Source organism: Phyllostomus hastatus, unplaced genomic scaffold (assembly GCF_019186645.2).
Source record: "Phyllostomus hastatus isolate PE091 unplaced genomic scaffold, TTU_PhHast_1.1 phas_contig_1162, whole genome shotgun sequence".
NCBI lineage: Eukaryota > Metazoa > Chordata > Mammalia > Chiroptera > Phyllostomidae > Phyllostomus > Phyllostomus hastatus.
In genome coordinates this window covers 11678633-11700108 of record NW_025333537.1, presented here as the reverse complement: position 1 = coordinate 11700108, position 21476 = coordinate 11678633, and the positions used below count along the sequence as shown (strand labels likewise).

General features: G+C 70.8%; 1 protein-coding gene across 18 annotated transcripts in view; it reads left to right on the top strand.

Moving 5' to 3' along the window:
* NCOR2 (nuclear receptor corepressor 2) overlaps positions 1–21476 on the top strand; it is a 155305-nt gene that overhangs the window by 126297 nt on the left and 7532 nt on the right. For 10 of the 18 annotated variants that reach the window (XM_045845675.1, XM_045845716.1, XM_045845684.1 and 7 more), the window contains 20 exons: positions 3863–3983; positions 4811–4967; positions 6821–6979; positions 7978–8099; positions 8752–8854; positions 9052–9156; positions 9391–9494; positions 10237–10387; positions 11870–12010; positions 12324–12413; positions 12911–13206; positions 14401–14755; positions 15850–16071; positions 16594–16845; positions 17378–17527; positions 17668–17799; positions 17906–18113; positions 19269–19813; positions 20768–20917; positions 21095–21240. In XM_045845675.1, the coding sequence (XP_045701631.1) occupies positions 3863–3983; positions 4811–4967; positions 6821–6979; positions 7978–8099; positions 8752–8854; positions 9052–9156; positions 9391–9494; positions 10237–10387; positions 11870–12010; positions 12324–12413; positions 12911–13206; positions 14401–14755; positions 15850–16071; positions 16594–16845; positions 17378–17527; positions 17668–17799; positions 17906–18113; positions 19269–19813; positions 20768–20917; positions 21095–21240 (3709 nt within the window). The remainder of the gene's footprint in view (positions 1–3862; positions 3984–4810; positions 4968–6820; positions 6980–7977; positions 8100–8751; positions 8855–9051; positions 9157–9390; positions 9495–10236; positions 10388–11869; positions 12011–12323; positions 12414–12910; positions 13207–14400; positions 14756–15849; positions 16072–16593; positions 16846–17377; positions 17528–17667; positions 17800–17905; positions 18114–19268; positions 19814–20767; positions 20918–21094; positions 21241–21476) is intronic. The other 8 variants (XM_045845803.1, XM_045845794.1, XM_045845811.1 and 5 more) reach the window with 4 other exon arrangements.

Genomic DNA, 21476 nt, shown 5'->3' with positions numbered 1-21476 from the left:
AGTGCGCGCCCCCGTGACCTGCCAGCCTGGGGCCAGGCCCGCGGAGTCACTCCATGAAGAACTGGCGGCCCTCCCGTGGCTGTGCGACCTCTCCAGACCCCTGCAGAGGGCACGCCGAGAGGGGCCCGGGGTGTGGCCTCTTCAGCGGAGCCCCTGGGAGTCTGAGGGAGTTGCAGCAGCGACTTCTGTGCGGTTTCTCTGTCTGTGAACGATCAGTCGGGCCCCGGTGTGCGCGCCGGGCGCCGGGCCGGGCCTGCGGGTGCGGGGAGCAGGGCAGATGGGGCCCCGAGTCCGGGGGCTTACATCCCGGCGGCAGTGAGCGGCCCGAGACTGTCTCGGGAAAGGAGGAAAGTGACCGCTCGAGTGACAAGCGGCTGGTGGGAAGGTGGTGGGGTCGGGGGCAGGGGCGGGCAGAGCGGGCAGGAGGGGACCCGGAAGGGCCGTCGGAGCCCGCAGAGTGGGCGTGGCCGGGGAGGCGGAGGGAGCCACCGTGCAGAGGGCCTGTGGCCGCGTGCGCTTGTGCTCCAGGACGGCGAGGAGGCTGGTGGCAGGCAGCGGTGGGATGGGGTGGGGTGGGGTGGGGTGGGAGGGCGTGGGAGGGCAGGAGAGGCGGCCACGAGGTGGGCAGGGCCCCGTGGGTTGAGCTGAGGCATCCGGGTTTGACCCTGGGGTCACAGGGGAGTGACGTGACCTCGTCTGTGAGGGCACCGTTCACAGACCAACCCTCACTGTGCTCCTGGCCCAGCTCGGTGGCGAGGCACATGGCAGCCCAGTGGTGGTGGGGGTGCTGATAGGGGCCGCAGGGAGGGGTGGGCCACTGGTCCCACGCCCCTCCCCCGCTGCCCCTCCCCTAGTCCTGGCCTTCTAGGGTGGGAGGTGAGGCCACAGCAACAGGAAGACAGACAACCTGACCCTTTCAGCACCGGGAACAGCTCTGGGCACTTCGTCTGCCCCCCCCTCCGGCCACCCACAGAGCAGTGCACAGAGGGAGCACCAGTCCTCACGCCCCTTTACAGATGGGGAAACTGAGGCGCTTCATTTGATGAAGTCAGACGGCTGGAGGCAGGATTTGAACCCAGAGCCCGCGCCCGGAGCTGCGGGGTTGGGCGGGGCCCCTTCTGCCTCTCCCGGGCTGCGTGTGCCGTGCCGGGGTCCCCGAGCCGCGGTCCTCCGAGGACGCGAAGGGGAGGGTGGCGGGGAGGACCGGACGTAGGGGGTGGGGCCCCGCGAGTGCCGGGCGTCTTCCCGCGCCCTCGGGCTCAGGGCCCTCGGGGGTCAGAGCAGCCCTTGTTCTTGGGCGCAGCCCCCTTCTCCGCGGTGAGCGGTCAGGCTGGTGTGGGGTGCCCACACCTCGGTCCCCACGGAGTTCCTGCCTGGCGCCTGGGGGGGGGCCCCCAGCGCCTCCCCCTGCAGGTGCACCCTCCCCTCCCAGGGGCCCCCTGCCTGGGCGCGGAGCCCCGGGGAGACCACGGCCGCCCGAGCGGAAGGCCCCGGTTCATTGAGAGCCGGGGACACAGACGCCGTGCCCTCTGTCTCCATGAGGTGACATTTACACAGAGGCTGAAGTTTACGTTTTAACTGACTTTCCACAGAACAAACTGACATAGCAGCGGTACTTGCTGCTCTGAGAAACACCACGGCTGAGATAACGGCCCGTGCATCTCGGGCCCGGTCCCTGCTTCAGCACCCCCCGCCCCCCCCCCGCTGTCCACAGCGGCGGCGGCTCCACCGGGTGTGGCGCCCACACCGCCTGCGGCCCAGCTGGCGGAGCGTGCGGTGCGCTGGCTTCTGGCAGCGTCCGTGGTTGTGAGACTGCCACCACTGTTTAGTGACAGTGTTGTCGTTACCCGTCACCCTCACAGAGTAGAAACCTGAAACTTGTACCCGTTCGAAGTCGCTCCCCAGCCCCCACCCCGGCGACCGCCAAATCGTCCCTGTGTCCCTGCGGACGTGCCCGTCCCGGGCGTCCTTCCACATGGCGCCACACACATGGCCCTCGCGTCCGGCATATCTCTCCCTGGCGTCTGTAGCAGGTGCCGGGGCTCCAACCTTGTTCACGGCCGCATAGTATTCCCCCGTGTGCCCGGGCCATGTTCCGTGCCTCTGCTCCTCCAGGCGTGTGGGTCGTTTGCCCCGATGCTGTGGCCGCCGGGCACGGGGCTGCCACTGCGATCTTCTGGGACTCGGCGTCTGTGGACGTGATCTCGCGGTTGTCGGGGGCGCCCTGCTGTGCAGGGGCACGGCCGGCTCAGGCGGCAGCTCGGGGACTGGCTGCTGGAGGGACTGCTGGACTGGTTTCCAGGGCGTGTGTTTGGAGCTTCAAGGCCACCGATGCGAGGTGTCCCTGAACGGGGTGTTGAGACACGAGATGCTGCTGCTCCTCGTTAGGAACACGTCTGCTTAGCAGCTCGACAGCAGCCACTGCGTCCCTGGGGGGAGGGGCAGCTGGGTTTGGGGCCATTGCAGCGGAGCCGGGGGGTCACCTGGACAGGGGGCCGTGTCTGTGCCGGGATGCAGCCAGGGTGCCGGCCTGAGGGAGGCGGGGGAGGTGGACCTGGGCCTGAGTCAGGGGGCCGGGCAGGACGGCAGCCGCAGAGGAGGCCCCGGGGGTCCTCGGAGTGGGAGCGGGACCTGAGGGTCAGGAGAGGCGAGGGCGGGAGGCAGGGAGCCCGCGGGGAGGACTGCGGAGGCCGCTGAGCGTGGCAAAGTCAGGCCGACCTCCCCTGCGCCTGGCCCCACCTGCACGCCGCGGGCAGCCGCGTTGGCATACCCAGCCAAGCGTGCGGCAGGTGCGGGCGGAGGCTGGGGCCCTCGGGTCACGTGCCTGCTCCCCCCATCTGCTCTCTGCCGGGCAGCAGGGCCTGGTTGCCGGGAGCCGGGTGGCATGTGTCCTGACTGTCCCTGGTCTTGCCTCCAGTCCGTGGCGGTGGCCTACATCCTGTGAGGGGCATCAGCTCACCATCGGGGCTGGGCCGACGGGACCCTCAGCCTTGGGGGAGCCGGACTTGGTTGTGCCAGCTGGGGCCTTGCCGGCTGGCCCTGGACTCCGAGTCTCCTCCGTGCACCCCAAGCCCAGAGCCAGGACAGCGGCGTGGTCAGCGAGTGCTGTTCACCCGGAGGAGCCCCGCTGGGCTGGGACTGGGCAGCCCTGGGGGCAGGGCGCCGGGCCCAGTGCTTGGGCATCCAGGAAACCCTTGCAGGCTTCCTGGAGGAAGCGACGCCCACGAGCAGCATGGGAGCCACCCCCGGGGCAGGCTGTGCCCGGGCGCCAGGTGCCGCGGCCCTGCGCCGGCACGGTCCTGAGCTTGCCACACCCAGGGCTGGCAGGTGGGCCGCACGCACACTGACCGGCTTCTGCGGCCCTGCCGCCTTCGGCTCCTCTGTGAACCGGGTCGAGCGAGAGTCCAGGCGGCGGAACGTCCTCGTTGAGCTGGTGGGCTCCCCGGTCCCCGCGTCCAGCAGGCAGGGCCCACTCAGTGCCCTGCCCGAGGCCCTGCCCTGGCGGGGCCCCTCGGCTTCCGCGGGGGCCACCTGCCTGAGCCTCGGGAGCTCACCAAGCCCCAACCTGGTTCACTCTTCGGGTTCTTCGGCTTCGGAAGGACCGTGTGCCGTGTGGTCCCCGAGTCGGGGCTTCTCGGGGACTGTCCTTGCCTTGGGGCGACTCCGGGGGCGCTGGGCCCCCATCGGGGCCCTGGGCTGGAGGTGGAGGGGCTCCCTGAGGAGGGAGGGAGGAGCCCTCCCCGCTGTCCACCCCCAGAGGACTGGCCGGGCTCCTCTGGCCGGCGGCCTGGCGCCCTGGCGCCCCTGGCCTTGCCCTCCCTGCCTCTGCGGTCCGGGGCCTGATGCCTATCTCCCCCCTCAGGCTGCTGTCACCGCGTCCCAGCCTCCTGACCCCGACCAGCGACACCAGGACCAACGCCTCCCCCCAGAAGCCTCTGGACCTGAAGCAGCTGAAGCAGCGAGCGGCCGCCATCCCCCCCATTGTGAGTGCCGGTGGGGTGTGGGGGGGCTGCAGCTGCAGCCGCTCCGGTTTCCCAGAGAAGTCCCCGTGGAGATCAGGCAGACCGGCGCGGGGCGGGACTCGGGGAGCCGGGCCTGCGAGCCCCTCTCTTCTGTCCTCCCGCCAGCCCCGCCTGGGGGGCCCTGGGAGCCAGCGTGGCTCTCACTGCGGGGCCCCACCCCTGCCTGACCCGCTGAGGGTTTCCCAGTGCCAGGCCCTGGGCCTTGAGAAGGCAGGGAGTCCCCCATCCCTGGGTGTGGCGGCCTCAGGGGGCAGGACGGGCCCCTCCAGTTCTCAACATGAGGTCCTTCGGGGAGGCCGGCGGCTCTGGAAGGTTCTCCGTGCCAAGCAGCAGCCCCTTCCCCACAGTGGCCCAGCCTCCAGCAGAGCTGCCCCTTCTCTGGAGGTGGGCCTGGCCTCCCTGGCCGGGGCTGGGGCTCAGGGCCCGAGACCCCAAGCTGACCGGGGCTTTCCAGCGAGGGCGTGGGCCGTGCTGGCCACGCAGCACCCTCCCAGAGGCCGGCCGGCCCGTTGATCAGCCCCCACTGTCTGGGACGCGGGGAGACTTGGCATCGCACTGGGTGGGGAGGGCGACCTCCAGGCAGCTGGGATTCCAGGCATGCTCCACGGGCTCTGTGCGGTGACCTGGCCACCCGTCCCCCACGCTGTGTGCCCTAGGGCGAACCGCTGCCTCTTCGTGGCCACGCAGTTCCTGGCTGGCCGCACGCGGGGCCCCCGAAGACGTCCCCTGACCTCTGGGGCCCACAGACGGCCCGTGGGGACACGCTCACTCCTCCCTGCCTCCCTCAGCAGGTCACCAAAGCCCACGAGCCCCCCCGGGAGGACGCGGCGCCCCCAGCCCCAGCGACGCCGCAGCACCTGCAGCCGGAGAGCGGCGCCCCCCCGCAGTCTGGCAGCAGCCCTCGCGGCAAAAGCAGGAGCCCCGCGCCCCCCGCCGAGAAGGAGGGTGAGTGCCCCCCGTGGCCGGGGGGTGGGGAGTGGCTGGCGGGCGGGGACAAGGGGCCTTCGTGTGTCCGGAGCAGCTTCGCCAACGCCAGGCTTGTCATGACGGAGCAGGCCACGTGGGCGGGGGAGGCAGTGGGGAGTGGCGGGGCCTGTGGCGGCAGAGCCCTCGTGTCCTGTGAAGTGGGCGCACACCGGCCTCAGCCAAGAGCCACCGTGGGGCAGCGTGGGCCCGAGGCTCTTCTCCCAGAGACCAGAAACCTCTCTTTTTTTTCTTTTTTAAACATTTGAAGCTTTAAGATTTTTTTATTAAGATTTTATTTACTTATTTTTGGAGAAGGAAGGGAGGGAGAGAGAGAGAGAGAGAGAAACGTCAATGTGCGGTTGCTGGGGGCCGTGGCCTGCAACCCAGGCATGTGCCCTGACTGGGCATCGAACCTGCGACGCTTTGGTTCGCAGCCCGTGCTCCATCCACTGAGCTGCGCCAGCCAGGGCTAGAAGCCTGTCTTTTCACATGACGCCTTCTGTTTCTCAACACGGGCGACTTCCCGAAATGTCGAAAGCCTCGCGCGTGCCCACCAGCCTGCCTGCGCCTCAGAGGCCTCTGACGCCGTGTGGTTCAGCCCACGCGTGAGCTCCTAGAGCCGTGGGCGAGGCCCAGCGCCCAGTGGGCAGCGGCCCGGGCAGGAGGCCCTGCCCTGTCTAGCTCTCCCCCTGGCCTTGTTCCAGGCCGAGGTCGCTGGGTCCGAGAGGAGCGGTGGGGGGTGCCCCAAGCAGCTGCGTCCCGGACCCGGCCGGGGCTCACGGCACTGTCTCCCTGTGACGTTGGCACAGGCGGGACGTGGTCTCCCTCTGGCCCCACTGTCCCCGCCCCGCCCCTCCCCTCCCCCCCCCCCACGGGGCCCGAGGCGTTCCAAGCCTGCGTCCCCTGCAGCTCTCTTCTGGGTCGGCCCGGCACTGCAGCCTGTCCCCCACACTGGGCCAGCCCGGCCCCCTGCTTGCTGCTCGGGCTCTGGGGGCGGCAGGACCCCGGGTGGCCCTCCCCGACCGGCACAGCCAGTGCCGCCTGCGCCCACCTGTGCTGGACCGTCGCCTCTCTGTCTCTAGAGAGCTTAGAGAGCCCGGCTGGCCTCCAGCCACGGCCTCCTGCAGGCGGCGCTGTGCCCTTCCCAGGGCATGGGGCAGGGCTGTCCCTGGGGGTGGACGCTTCCCGCTAGTGACTTGCAAGTCCTGGGCACCGCCACACAGGCCGTGTCGTGGCCACTGGGCCAGGGCACTTGGGGAACCCCTGCAGGTGCCGGGCAGCGCGCTGGGCAGCGGGGCCCAGGCAGTGAACGGGGGGGGGGGATCCCCGCTCCAGGGATTCCCTTGTACACGCACACGCAGCTCTCTGGCCACCTTCGCCGTGCGCAGAGGTCAGCGAGCCTTTCCTGGGGAGGGCCCCTCGGTGAGTGTTTTGGGCTGCACGGGCCAGCCCGTCTGTGTTGCAAGGCCATGGCTCCGCTGTGGGTGGCAAACCAGTGGGCAGGCACGACCGGGCTCCCGTACAAGGGGCGCAGGATCAGGCCAAGGCCTACAGGCGTGTCCCGGCCCCCTGCCCACCCGCCTGCCCCTGGGCCAGGGCCTGGGGCTCCCAGCCCTGGAATCAGAGGCCCCCTGGGGTCTCCCGTTCTGCCAGAAACCCCTGGCCCCCCCTGGGACACACTCTGTGCTGAGCAGACCATCACAGGGCGTGAGCGGACCCTCACCCCTGCTCAGGGCCGTGCTGTGGGCTTGGACAGGGACGTGCGGGGGCGGGGGCGGCCGTGGCTTTGCGGTCACGGCTGACCACGCTCCCTGCCCCCGTCCCGCCGGCAGAGAAACCTGTGTTCTTCTCGGCCTTCTCGGCCGAGGGCCAGAAGCTGCCGGCGGAGCCCCCGTGCTGGACGTCCGGCCTGCCCTTCCCCGTGCCCCCTCGCGAGGTGATCAAGGCCTCCCCGCACGCCCCGGACCCCTCGGCCTTCTATGCCTCACCCGGTGAGCACCCTGCCCGAGCGCGGGCTCCTCGGCCTCCCTGCGGAGGCAGCCGGTGCCCTGCCGGGCGCCCGCGGCGAGCACGGGCCGCCCTCTGCAGAGGACCGAGCACGGCCGAGCCGGTGTGACTGGGCCGCGGGGACATGGGAGGGTTCTGCTGAGGTGGGAGGACTCTCGGGGTCGGGGTTGAGGGGCCTGGGAGCCACAGGCGGTGCCCGCTGGGTCCGGGCGGCTGAGTCTCCCGCCGGAGCTAGAGGAGGGGCAGCTGGGGAGGAAGCCTGGGGGAGGAGGGGGTTGCTTTGGTCTGTGGGGACAGGCAGGCTGGGTCGGAGGTCCATCCGAGGTCCTTCCGGGGGGCTCTCCCGTCCTGCAGGGCCACCCCAGCAGCTGGGGAGGGCTGTGCCGTGCTGCTTTCCGGGAGTGAGGGTGGGCCGGGTGGGCCAGGAGGGCCGTGGGCAAGGACGGGCCAGGCCGAGTAAACAACAGGTGCCAAGGCCCAGGGGCAGGAAGGAAAGGGCGGGGGGAGCTCGAGGGGTGGGATCAGGCTGCTGTGGTGGACGCCTGGCGCCCAGTGAGCCTGGGGGCGCCGGCGGCACCGGGCCAGGGGGCCCTGACGGTCATGCTGGGGGGCAGTGGGAGCCCCTAGACCTGGTCCAAGGCCCCTCTGGTTCCTGCGAGGGGGCGTGGCCGTCGAGGGGGAAGTGGGGGTGGGCCCGCCTGGTCAGGGGTCCGTGCGAGAGCTCCAGGTGAGAGCTCCGGGTCTGGGCCGGGTCTGGTGGCTCCGTCCTCCCTGGGGTGGTGGCCTCGGAACCAAGTTCAGGGACAGCCCGTGAGGAGCGGCACAGGGTCCCCTGCGGATGTCACCCCCCCTCGCCCCCCAACCAGGCAGGAAGGGCGGGGGTGGGAGGGGCCTGGGGGTGGGAGGGGCCCCGGGGTGAAACTGTCCAGCGGGGGCGCGGCCACGCCTGGGGACCTGTGATGGACAGACGTGTGCCCTGCAGGTCACCCGCTGTCCCTGGGCCTCCACGACAGCACCCGGCCCGTCCTGCCGCGCCCTCCCACCATTTCCAACCCCCCACCGCTCATCTCCTCCACCAAGCACCCCGGCATCCTCGACCGGCAGGTGGGTGTCTGCTCCAGGGCGGGGCAGGGGCGCGGGCCCTCCCGGGCCTTCAGGGAGCAGCAGCCCGGCCTCTCCCGGGGACGTGGTCTCACCCCCGGGAGGTGGGGGCGTCGGGACTGAGTGGGGGCCGGGCCATCGCTCTTCATGGCCGCACTGGGGTCCGGCCTGGCCAGGGCCTGCCCGGGCGCTTGGGGCCTTCGGAGGTCGCCCCTCAGGGCAGCCGAGCACTTGCACTCCGCAGCCGCACCGGGTGGCCTCGGGCGGGTCGCGGCCTCCCCGTGCCCCGGTCTCCCCTCCCGAAGGGGCAGGTCGGCCGTGCTGAGCCGAGGCCCGGGGCTCCTGGCCGAGGCCCCCACGCAGGAGGCGGTGGAGGGGGTGGCGAGGGGTGGGCTTGGCCCTGGGCTGCCGGTACTGTTCCCTCCAAACGGCACCAGGTCGCAGCGGCCCCTTCGTGGGTGAGGGGATGCGGCTCCTCCACGGTGGCCCCGTGGGGCATCCGGCTGCGGCACTCACCTCAAGGCCCGGGCCGGCTGTGACTCCCAGGGCCACCCCCTCGGGCCCTTGAAAAGGGGGGTGTGGGCGCTTAGCTGGGCCAGGGCCTGTGGTGCGGGGATTGGGGGTCGATGTGACCCCGTGACCCCCGTCCCCGCAGGGTCTCTCAGTGCAGCTCCACGTCCCGTACTCAGAGCACGCCAAGGTCCCCGTGGGCCCTGTCACCATGGGGCTGCCCCTCGCCATGGACCCCAAGAAGCTGGGTAAGGACCCTCCCTCGGATGGCCCAGGCTTGGTTCCAGCGGTCCCCGTTGGAGGGGGGCAGTGTGTCCCTGGGACTCCGCCCCAACTCGAGGGTGGGCACACGGGTCCCCTTACAGGGCTGGGCCCCACCCCCCAGGTGGGCTGGGGTGGGCCCCGGACCAGTGGCCCGTGGCTCACGTCTCACGCCCGTCCCCAGCACCCTTCAGCGGGGTGAAGCAGGAGCAGCTGTCCCCCCGGGGCCAGGCCGGGCCGCCGGAGAGCCTGGGGGTGCCCACGGCCCAGGAGACGTCCGTGCTGAGAGGTGAGGCCCCGGTCCACTCCCCGTCCCCGGGGCCGCCGCTCCAGTCCTCGAGGGGTGCGGCGGGAACGGGGCCCTTCGTCCCAAACAGCTGTCCACCTCGCCGTTCAGGACAAAGGTCCCCCTGCTCGGAGGCCCCGGGGGAGACCTGCGGGTCCCCGGGAGCACAGTCAGGGCGGCTCTCAGGCCGGGGCCGGTCCCCGGACGCCCCCTCAGCCCCGTGTCTCCCGTCTGCAGGGACATCCCTGGGCTTGGTCCCGGGCGGGAGCATCAGCAAGGGCGTCCCCAGCGCACGGGCGCCTGCCGAGAGCCCTGTCAGCTACCGTGGCTCCATCACCCACGTGAGTGCTGGGCGGGGCGCATGGGGGGGGCACTTCTGTTCCTCCGTGACGGAGCTTGGCACTTGCCTTGGTGGGTGGGGGGGCCGTCCTGGGACAGCAGCTCATTCCTCGGCCGCCTGTCTGGTGGGTGCACTTGGTGTCCAGCAAAGCACAAAGCCGCTGTCCCCAAGGGGCTGGTCTGGGACCAGCGGGCTGCCAGCCAGGACCCTGGGCAGTGACAGCAGAGTGGCCCCCGCTCCCCATCGAGTCCGATGGTGTGGGCGGAGCCCCGGGAGGCCGAGGGCCCTGCGGAGGCTCAGGGAACAGCCTTCCGGGCCTGGGGTGGCCGGCTGCCGTCCCAGCCCTGCGGCCGGGGCAGTGGGGGGCGGGGAGGGGGCCGTGTGCCCGGCCCCGGGCTTCGAGCACCCTTGAGCCCCCTGTCTCTCGCTGGGCTCTTGGGACGACAGGAAAGAGGGGCATCCTGATTTGGGGACAGCCAGTCTGTGCTGGGTGCCTCTGAGAGTCACGGGCACGGAGACCGTCCTGGGGACGTGCAGGCTGAGGTCCTGAGGGGCAGAGTGACGGGGCAGAGGTCACGCGGCAGCTCGTTGCCAAAGCCACTGACCCCCACTCGTGGCTCCCTGGAGGTCGCCCCAGGCGGCTGCCACCCGCCCAAGCAGGGCCCTGCGCAGGCCTGGAGGGGACGTGTGGACGAGGGCCGGCCAAGGCCTGCTGCGGGTGCTCACGCTCCCTGCACCCACAGGGCACGCCGGCGGACGTCCTGTACAAGGGCACCATCACCAGGATCATCGGTGAGGACAGCCCCAGCCGCCTGGACCGCAGCCGGGAGGATGGCCTGCCCAAGGGCCATGTCATCTACGAGGGCAAGAAGGGCCACATCCTGTCGTATGAGGGTGCGTCCTGCCCCCACCCTCGTGGCTGCCCGGGAGGAAGGGGGCCCCGGGACCCGGGGAGGGGTGTTTGGCCCCAGGGCAGGGGGGCACAGGGCCGGGTGACACCAGGCAGCCGTTTGGAGAGGTGGCGACCTCCCTGGGCCTGCGGGGTGCAGGCCAGCAGCCGCCGGGGCGGCGATTTCTACCCCTCCCCCCAACGCCCCGCCCAGTTCCTCACAGTTGAGGACACGCGATTGCAGTCGGAAGGGTGGGGGACCGAGGCCTCCGGCCCAGCACCTGCAGTACACGCTGTGTGCTCTGGTTGGCCCCCTGTGGGTGGCCACAGCGGTGATGTCCAGGCGGACCCCCCACCTGTCCCTGCACCCCAGGACCCTGCTCCAGGCCCCTCAGCCCCCTCCTCTCCGGTTCTCGGCCCCACGTCCTCAGGGACCCTGCAGGGAAGGAGTTAAAGGAATAGCGCGGTGGGCGAGAACTTCCCGGCAGCCGGGCAGGCGCCCCGGGGTGTGGAGATAAAAGCTGCTAATGGGTGCCCTCCCTGCGGCTGGCAGCGGCTCGGCCCTAAGTTGCGGCTCTCGTGGGCAGGCGCCTTCCCCCCCGTCATCCGCCCCCGCCCGTGCCTGGCCGCCCCCACCTCGGCCCTGGGGAGTGGAGGCAGCACCATGTGGTTTAGGCACGTGCCGCTCCGCTGCCGGTTGCTGGGGACAGTCTCGGGAGTGGGGCAGCCGTGGTAGCCGGCTGGGCACCCCAGGGATGATGGAGGGCCCGGCGGCCCAGGTGCCAGGGGCAGAGCGCCCTGGGTGGAACCTCCCCTCGGGCCCCGACCAGCTCCACCTGAGCCTCTGTGGTTAAGTTCACCATCTGTGAAATGGGCTTTTAACCTCTCATGCGCTTTCTGGGCCCAGTGGCTGAGGGCAGCCGGTGGGGGTGGGGCAGCAGGAAGGGGGGAGTGGGGGCCTGGGGAGCAGGTGTGCCTGCCTCTCCAGTCACCGGCCACTGGCAGTCGCCCCGCCCGAGTGTGCGCCCGCCCACCAGACTGCTGCCCCCCTGCCCCCCTCGGCTGAGGTCCCCTGGGGTTAAACGTCAGCAGTTGGGTCTGAAAAGAGACTCGACAATAGCAACTCCGTCTGTCTGCTGCACCCACCGCCGTTTGCAGCCTCTGCAGTGGCCAGCGCTTCGAGGGCCCGAAGGGGACTGGGCTGAGCCTGTGGTCTCTGAGGGCCGGAGCCGGGCCCAGCACCCAGCCTGAGGGCTGAACCCAGGCTGTCCAGGGGCAGAGAGCCTGGCCGCAGGTCCTGGTCCCCCCGGGCTGGCCCTGCCTGGGTGCAGCTCGCCCCCCTCCCTCCCTCCCTCAGACGCACACTTTCCCATGCGGACGTGCAGCGCACGTGTGTGTCTGTGCAGCCTTGCTCCTCGCTGGCCCTGCTCCGTGCCCACGGCTGCCCGCTGGCCGGCCCCTCACGCTGCGCTCGGCCTGTCTTCCAGGTGGCCTGTCTGTGCCCCAGTGCTCCAAGGAGGACGGCAGGAGCAGCTCAGGGCCCCCCCACGAGACGGCTGCGCCCAAGCGCACCTACGACATGATGGAGGGCCGCGTGGGCCGCGCCCTCACAGCGGCCGGCATCGAAGGTGGGCGTGCCGCCCAGCGTGCTGCTCCAGCCCACGCCGGACGCCAGGCAGCGGGGGGCTGGGTCCCCATGGTGGAGAGGATGTGTCTCTCGGTGCCCCCTGGAGGGAGGGCATGGGATGGCCAGCCCCGTTTCACAGGTGGGAAAACCGAGGTCCTTTCAGGGCCCAGGAGGTGGGTCGCCCGCGCACTGGGTTCTGCGCCGCCAGCCCCGTCATCATGGGGATGGCCCTGAGTGGCCGCAGGGACCCACTGCCGGGAGGGGGGCTGCCCAAAGCTGGCTTGGGACCCCCGTCACGACGCTTGCGCCCGCAGGTCTCATGGGCCGCGCCATCCCGCCTGAGCGACACAGCCCCCACCACCTCAAAGAGCAGCAGCACCACATCCGCGGCTCCATCACGCAAGGTACCGCCCGCGCCCGCACCCCCGGCAGCCACAGTGGGTTTCGGTCACGGCGGGGCGGGGGGCGGGCAGGGAAACCTCAGGGCTGGGGGAGCGCCCGCCAGGGACAGGGGCCTGGGCAGGTGCACAGCACACCTGCACGGGTCGGAGTGCGGAGCCCTGGCGTCTCTTACTCTAAGACAAAAATGGCGAAATGCCACCCGCCCCTCCGCGCTGGACACTGTCGTCGGCCCCCCGGCTCTGGCCAGCGCTGACCTGAGCGCTGCCGGTCCCTTACCTGGCGGAGCAGTTCAGAGGAGACACAGCTGGGGGGAGGGGGAGAGGTCAGATGACTGGGCTCAGGCTCTTTATCAGCATCGTCTCAGTGAGGCCCCCCACCCCTGGCGGGGACACTGGGGCCCAGAGAGGTCAGATTCCCTCTGTGTGTGGGGGGGCAGGCCAGGATAGACGGGGTGTGGGGGCCGGAACAGGGCTGAGGCCGGTGCTCTGTCCTGCGGCAGGGATCCCACGGTCCTACGTGGAGGCCCAGGAAGACTACCTGCGTCGGGAGGCCAAGCTGCTGAAGCTGGAGGGCACGCCGCCGCCCCCGCCACCGCCGCGGGACCTGGCCGAGGCCTACAAGGCCCGGCCCTTGGAGACCCTGGGCCCCCTGAAGCTGAAGCCGGCCCACGAGGGCCTGGTGGCAACGGTGAAGGAAGCCGGCCGCTCCATCCACGAGATCCCGCGGGAGGAGCTGCGCCGCACGCCGGAGCTGCCCCTGGCCCCGCGGCCGCTCAAGGAGGGCTCCATCACGCAGGTGCGGGCGCGGCGCCGCTGGGCTGGGCCCAGGTGGCTGCCGGCCCTGCCCTGGCCTCTGCACACGGGGAAGCTGAGCCCCGAGGTCACGCGGCTGCTGCTTGCTGGGCTCGGGACTGTCCCTTCTGGGTTCCAGGTCGAGGGCTTTAGCCGCGACCCCACTGGTGCCTTTGCAGCCTTGAGGGTCCTGCCCCGGACCCCCAGACTCCAGGGATGGGCTTGGGGACGAGAGGGGCCCCAGAGCTCAACGTGCTGCCCCCACAGGGTCCTTCCCGTGGGCGGGGCAGCCGTGCAGGCAGCCTGTGGCTCGGTCAGCCCTCCCGCCTGCTCTTCCCATTCTCATGAGTTCGGGGGGGGGCAGGGGGCCTGTCCAGGATCACACAGCAGCAAGTACACGGCTGTGGGGACCCTCAAGTCCAGCTGCCCCCAAATTCACAGCGTCCGGCCACCAGAGGCTCCCGCCTCATGGTGGAACATCAGCTCCAGCTGTGAGGGGCTGGTTGGTGGGGACCACCACAGGCCACAGTCCCTGCCTGTGGTCACCGGCGCCTGCCGTGATGAGGAGGGCAGGGCCTCCGGTGGAGGCAGTGGACAGTGAGGCTCTCAGCCTCTGGACACTTGTGGGGCCATCGGCAAGAGTCCCTCGTGCAGCCAGCAGGGGCACCAGCCTGACTCTAGAACGTTCTCTCTACAAGGAGGACGTTTTCCCTTCCTGGGAAAGTCGTTTGAACGGCTCTGAGTAAACAGGGCATTGTGTCACTTGTGCAGAGAGGGCCCCCCGCCGCCCCCAGCTTCCCCAGCCTGGTCACACAGGTCAGGGCCTTCCCCCAGGGGCGGGGCTGGGACGTGACCCCTGTCTCCAGCTGCCCTTCAGGGCTGGAGAGCACACGTGAACCTCAGCCCTGCCCTCCCAGCCTGGAGCCTCGAGGGGTGGGGCTGGAAGCGGCCGCCAAAACCCCTGGCTCAGCCGTGGGTGCGCAGAGGGCCCCGAAATGACGGGAGGAAGCAGTTTGCCCTCCGGAGGTGTCCACTCTCTCTCCAGCAAACCCGCTGGCCCCAGAAGGGCTGACCCCTGACCTCTCTGGGGCGGGGCTCAGCTTGCCCTCCGATGCGGGCGTGGCTCCCCGTGCCGCGGCCCGGCAGTCCAGGCCCAGAGAGTTCCTCCGCTGGCGCTGACGCCCGGTCGCCCCCGCAGGGCACCCCACTCAAGTACGACGGCGGCGCGCCCTCTGCCGGCTCCAAGAAGCACGACGTGCGCTCCATCATCGGCAGCCCCGGCCGCACCTTCCCGCCCCTGCACCCGCTGGACGTGATGGCGGACCCGCGGGCGCTGGAGCGCGCCTGCTACGAGGAGAGCCTGAAGAGCCGGCCGGGGGCGGCCAGCGGCTCGGGGGGCTCCATCACCCGGGGCGCCCCGGTCATCGTGCCGGAGCTGGGCAAGCCGCGGCAGAGTCCCCTGACCTACGAGGACCACGGGGCGCCCTTCAGCAGCCACCTGCCCCGCGGCTCGCCCGTGACCACGCGGGAGCCCACCCCGCGCCTTCAGGAGGGTGCGTGGGGCGTGGTTGCAGGGCTGGGGGTGTGGGTGTGGGGTGAGGAGTGTGGATGGATGCACAGGGTGCAGCATGGGGGTGAGGGCTCAGGGGGCGGGGCCCTGCCTCGCTCAGGCGGAGATGGGGCGTCCCGGGGCTGCCTCGTCCCTGCGGTCTAGCAGACCCGCGGGTTCTGCCTCAGAACCCCACCGGGGACTGTCTCCTCGCCCCTGCCCAGGCCAGCACCCTTTCCCCGTGGCTCTCCGCACCGGATTCCCCTCCTTCCTGTTCAGCCACATACACCTGCTTCTCAAATGGTAGACATAGTTTTTTGAGAAGTGTGCACTGAATGATCCCATTCTCCAGCCTACGTGTTTCCAGTGACTTCTCACTGCGCTCAGGAGGAGAAGTGCCCTTTCTCACCACGGCCTCGGGGAGTCCGCGGCCCCCCACTGAGCCAGGCCCCTCCCTCCGCCCCAGGCCCAGCCTGACCGGCCGCCTCTGTCCCCCCGGCATGCTCAGCACCTTCCCCTCCGGGACTCGGCCTGGGCTGTCCTCTCTGCTTGGGGTGCCCCCCCACCTCCCAGATCTTTCCCTGACTGGCCGGCTGGCCATCCTTCGGGTCTCTGCCCAGAGTCCCGTCCCCAGGGAGGCTTCTCAAGACCAGACGTCCCTCCCCCCGCTGCGGTCACGTCCATTCACGCTCTCCGTTCCCTCGGAGCTCTGCTCGCTCTGAGGCCCTTACCTGGCGGCTCTGTCCCCCGTGTCTGCGCCGTGTCTGCGCTGTGGGGGCGGGGCTCTGTCTGCCGCGTGCCCTGCAAGGCCCCAGCTCTCAGAACAGTACTTGGCAAGCAGCAGGGGCTCCAGGAGTAGTTTCTGATTGAATGAATGAGTAAATTAAAACAAAGGAACAAGTCCATTTTTCAAAGAAGTAAAAGAAAAGAAAAACGAGCAAATGGGTACGTGGTTTAAAAGGAAAAGAACCGAGAGGCAAATGAGCAGTTGGATGGAGCCACCCGCTCCTTCCAGCAGCTGCCCAGCCTCAGTGGCCCTGGTGCCCCCTGACCCCGCCCGCGGAGGTCGGTGCCAGCCCCCCTCCCCCTCTCCCACAGGCAGCCTCTCGTCCAGCAAGGCGTCCCAGGACCGCAAGCTGACGTCGACACCCCGGGAGATCGCCAAGTCCCCGCACAGCGCCGTGCCTGAGCACCACCCCCACCCCATCTCGCCCTACGAGCACCTCCTCCGCGGCGTGAGCGGCGTGGACCTGTACCGTGGCCACATCCCTCTGGCCTTCGACCCCACCTCCCTCTCCCGCGGGGTCCCCCTGGATGCAGGTGACCGTCCCAGGCCCGCAGGACCCCGAGGCGCGGGGGGATCGGGGGCTCCATCAGGGAGGCTCCGCTGTCTGGGGAGGCTGAGGCCCAGAGCTGGGGAGACGGGCCCAGGGGCGCAGCCGTGGGAGCCACTGGCTGGGGTTCCTCAGGGGCGTCTGCGGGCGTGCTGGGCTGGCTGTCTCTCCGTCCGTGGTGGTCTGCTCCTGGGGCCTTTAGAGCGGCACCCGTTTCTCAGGAGGGCAGGGCAGGGGTGGGGTTCCGCGGAAGGGCGTGGCCTGAGAACCTTCGTAAAGGGTGCGTCCCCTCTGCCCGTCTGCGGCCCGCGTTTCGGAGGCCCTGAGTCCGGGAGGACCTTGGTCCAACGGGCCCCGCTGACAAGGGTTTCAGGGGACGTCGTCCACTTAGAGGCCGCTACTCCGTCTTGGGTGCTTTGGGGGACGCTGCTAGATGCTGCGGGGGGGGGGGGGGGGCTCCAGGACAGGTGGGCCGACACCCTCTGACCCTGCTCCCCTCTCCCGGCAGCTGCTGCCTATTACCTGCCCCGGCACCTGAGCCCCAACCCCACCTACCCGCACCTGTACCCGCCGTACCTCATCCGCGGCTACCCGGACACGGCGGCCCTGGAGAACCGCCAGACAATCATCAACGACTACATCACCTCGCAGCAGATGCACCATAACGCGGCCAGCGCCATGGCCCAGCGCGCTGACATGCTGCGGGGCCTGTCCCCCCGCGAGTCCTCGCTGGCCCTCAACTATGCCGCCGGCCCGCGAGGTGGGTGGCGGCAGGCGCTCGGGGCCCGCGGGAGGGCCCCGTGGGTGAGGGGGCCCCGAGGAGGTGCTGAGAGAGCGGTCGTCCCCGGGGGCCAGGGGGGCGTGGCCACCCCAAGAGCGTGTACATGCACAGGCGGCAGCCGGGGGGGGGGGTGCGCCCTGGACGCACACGGGGGCGCGAGCTGTGCGCGTGGCCCTGGGAGTTTAAACAAAACAAGATCAGAACGTGAGCCTTTGGGGATCTCTGCTTCCCTCGAAGTCACTCTCCGGAAAAGCTCCCAGAACACCCGAGTGCCAGTCAGCGCCTGGGTGGGGAGACCGGTCCCACCGGGCGTTGCCAAGGTGGGGCCTGAACACAGAGAATCGAGGCCGGACGGGCAGGCCATGGCCACTTCTCAGTCCTCGGGCTCCGGAGGGCCTGGCGCCCACCGCCCGGTGCTGGGGCCCGGGGCGGGGGACGCTCGGGGTGTTTGTGGGAGGGCAGTGGGGCTCCGCTCCCTGTGGCTGCAACCCCGCCCCACGGCCGCCCACAGGCATCATCGACCTGTCCCAAGTGCCACACCTGCCCGTGCTGGTGCCCCCGACGCCAGGCACGCCAGCCACCGCCATGGACCGCCTGGCCTACCTCCCCGCCGCCCCCCAGCACTTCAGCAGCCGGCTCAGCAGCTCCCCGCTCTCCCCAGGTGACGCCACCCCCACCCACCCCCACCCCCACCCCGAGGCGGGGCTCGGCCCGGGCCCTCCCTGCGCCCCCGCTGCCCCCGGGCGGACCCGGCCCTTCCCAGACCCGGGCTGGGCTGAGTGTCGGGCCTCGGGTTTCCAGGAGGCCCCGCTCACCTGGCGAAGCCCTCGTCCGCGCCCGCGCCCGAGCGGGAGCGGGACCGCGAGCGGGAGCGGGAGAAGCCCGTCCTCACGACCACTGCGACGGTGGAGCACGCGCCCATCTGGAGACCCGGTAGGCCTCGGGGAGACCCCCACACCCCCCAGCCCCTCTGACCGGCCGAGGTCCGCGCGGGCCGTCAGGGGCCGGCCTGTCTGACGCCCCCACCCGCCCCCACCAGGCACGGAGCAGAGCGGCGGGGGCAGCAGCAGCAGCAGCAGCGGGGGCGGCAGCCGCCCCGCCTCCCACTCCCACTCCCTGCAGCACTCGCCTATCTCGCCCCGGACCCAGGACGCCATCCAGCAGAGGCCCAGCGTGCTGCACAACACGGGCATGAAGGGCCTCAGCCCCGCGGAGCCCGGCACGCCCACGGTCCTGAGGTGGGCCAGGTTGGCACGGGGCGTGGGCGGGCGGCGGCGGGCAGTGGGGACCTCGGTGGGCCCCTGGGGTGGAGGCAGGCGAGGGCAGCGGTGGGTGGGGAGCCGGGAGGCAGACGGGGGTGGCAGAGGGACGGGGGCAGACAGACGGACGCAGAGACAGCGGGAGGGCGGGCAGAGGTGAGCGTGGGGGGCGGCGAGTGGGTGGGTGGGAGTGTGAGTGGGTGGGAGTGTGAGTGGGTGGGATTGTGAGTGGGTAAGTGCGGGTACGACAGGTGAGCAGGTGGGTGGGCAGACGGGGGTTGGGTGGGCGAGGGGCGGGTCCGTGGGTGATGGTCGGTCTGACGGTGGGTGGGGGAGCAGGCGGGCGGCTGCTGGTTCGGGGGAGCGCGTGGAGAGGAGGGGACGCCAGCCCAGCCCGCGGTTCAGCCGGGCCCTGCAGGGAGGAGACGGGCTCCCTCTCGCCTGGACCGCAGCCAGAGGTGTCCTGAGGATCGGGGGAGTCCCCTGAGCCCATTCCTCCCACCAGGGGCCTGAGCCCCTCTGGCGCCAGGAGTCCCAAGGACTGCGGGCAGAGCTGCTTGAGTTGGGGCAGGGCACCTGGGGGAAACCTTGGAGGCACAGCCAAAGCCACGTTTCCATCCGTGTGGGGCGCCCCCCCGCCCCCCCGCGGCTGCTCTGCGTCAGATCCCTCCCCCACGACGCCCGTCAGGAAGGAGGGTAGCGCCGTGTCCCCGGCGCTGCGGCCTGAGCGGCCCCCGGGCCCCTCCTTCCCCGCCCGGCCTCCTGCCGGTGGTTGCCGCGTTCCAGTGGGGGTGTGATTTGTCCAGAGACACGGCTGTAGTCCGTTGTCTAACTAGAACGTGAACGAGGTGCTTCCGTCTGTGTGGTTCATCTCTGTGTCCCCGACGCGCAGTAGGTGCTCGGCGACAAGTTCTGGAACGCCGGCAGGAGTGACGGAATGGACGATGGGACGTCCCAGGGTGGGGAAGGTCACACCTTCAGGGCGGCGCAGGCCAGCATTGGGGGGTGGGGAGGGGCGGTTCTAGGAGCAGTGGCCGTGCCAGGGCTCTTCCCGGACAGTGCGCCCCCCAGGTGTAGGAGGAGGAGTGGCGCAGGCCCCAGCTACGGGCCCCGCAGCCGCCTGAACCCCGCTGTCCCCTCCAGGTCCACCTCCACCTCCTCGCCCGTCCGCCCAGCCGCCACATTCCCTCCTGCCACCCACTGCCCGCTGGGCAGCGCCCTGGACGGGGTCTACCCTACCCTCGTGGAGCCGGTCCTGCTGCCCAAGGAGACCCAGAGGCTCGGCCGGCCGGAGAGGCCCCGGGGGGACGCCGGTCACTCCTTCCTCTCCAAGCCCCCTGCCCGTGCGGGGCTGGAGCCCGCCGCCGCCTCCCCGGGCAAGGGCTCTGAGCCCCGGGCCCTGGTGCCCCCCGTCTCCAGCCACTCGGCCATCACCCGCGCCCCGGCAAAGAGCCTCGCCGCCCACCACGCCGGCCCTGACCCGCCGGCGCCGCCCGCCTCGGCCGCGGACCTGCACCGGGAAAAGACTCAAAGTAAACCCTTTCCCATCCAGGAGCTGGAGCTCCGCTCTCTGGGTAAGACCATCCTGACGGCCGCCACCTTCGTAGACGCGATAATCACGCGTCAAATCGCCCCCGATAAAGGGCCGCGAGAAGGAGGTCCGCTGGCCGCCGACTCCGCCCGCGAGGGTAAGACTCCGGCCCGCCGCCCACCCCGCCCGCGGCCCACAGACGCCGCCAGGTCTCCGCTCTCCGCTCCCCGCCCCTCCTCGTGGGTCCTGGTGCCTGGTGTTCAGGCCGCTCTGTGTCGATTGCACGCTCTGGTGGTCCCGCAGGCTGCCGCCCCCTCCGACGTGGGGGGGCACCCCATCGTTTGCACATCCTTGTATTGTGATTTTTTTTTTATTTTTGCTCTTTTCCTCAAATGGACGGATCTGTGACTTTGACTCCTCCTGTGCCTCCGTCGCCCCTCCGCACCTTTGGGGAGCAGAGAGAGCGCTGCGGGGGGGCGGGGAGGGCTTGGGCTGCAGCCGCGTACGGATGCAGGAGTTGGCTGTGGAGGTCCCCCAAGGAAGACGGGGAGGGGCAGGGAGCGAGCACCCCCCCTGCTGGGAGGAGCTGGGGGCCTGGCGCACCCCCCCACCCCCTGTGGCCTGGGAGAAGGGGAGTCCTCCGTACCTGCGGCCCCAGCCCGGGCTTCCCTTTTGCTGGCTGTGGGGCCCCTGGCCTTGAGGGTCACTCGCGGCCATACCCCCTGCAGCTGTGGCTCCCTCCTGCCCTTCGCGGCACCCACATGCCCTTCCCCAGAGACGCCTCCTCTCTGCGTCCCACACACATGTGCCGCACACACGTTTCTCCTCCTCCCTCGTCTCCCCAGGCCCCGCCCCGGCGGCCGGTGTCTGTCTCTCTGTCTCCTTCTGCCTCTCCCAGCCGTGCTCTCTCCCTCCTCCCCCGGCGCGCCCAGCCCCGGCCGGCCAGCAGCCAGCAGCCTCTGCTCCAGCTCGCCCCCCGCCGCCCCCTGTCCATTCGTCTGCGTGCCCAGCTGGGCACTGGCCCGTGTGGGAGGGCAGAGGGGAGGGGCCAGGAGGAGCGGTCGGTCTTCCATCCAGGCCAGGCCTGACCCCCGGCCTCGCCCTGCTGCAGGTTACCACGGCAGCAGCTACAGCCCCGACGGGGTGGAGCCCGTCAGCCCCGTGAGCTCACCCAGCCTCGCCCACGACAAGGGGCTCCCCAAGCACCTCGAGGAGCTCGACAAGGGCCACCTGGAGGGGGACCTGCGGCACAAGCAGCCAGGTAGCCCCCGCCCCGCGCCCTTGCCCCCACGGAGGCTTGCTGACCACAGCCCTGCGGCGGGGCAGGGACCGCTGTCACCCCGCCACTTGGATGGGGAGACCGGGGTGCCCAGAGGCAGAGGCCCCGGGCACCTGCCCCGTCCGCCCTGCCCCCTGACTGGCTCTGCTCGGCCCCCAGGCTCTGTGAAGCTCATCGGGGAGGCCATGCACCTCCCACACCTCCGGCCGCTGCCCGAGAGCCAGCCCTCCTCCAGCCCGCTGCTCCAGGCCGCCCCAGGGGTCAAAGGTCACCAGCGGGTGGTCACCCTGGCTCAGCATATCAGTGTAACTACTCTCCTTCTCCTTCCCACCTTTGCCTCTGGGGTGGGACCAGACTCCAGGCTGGGGGGCAAGGGGGCGGCCACACGCAGTCCCTCGGTCTGGTGGGAGGCCTGGGTCCCAGCGGCGGGGCCTGGGGGTCCCCACGTCTCAGCGTCACACATGGCAGCTGTGCCTCCTCCAGCGGAAGCCGCAGCATGAGCCCGAGCGCTGCGTCTCCCCCAAGGGGCCGCTGGGCCTGT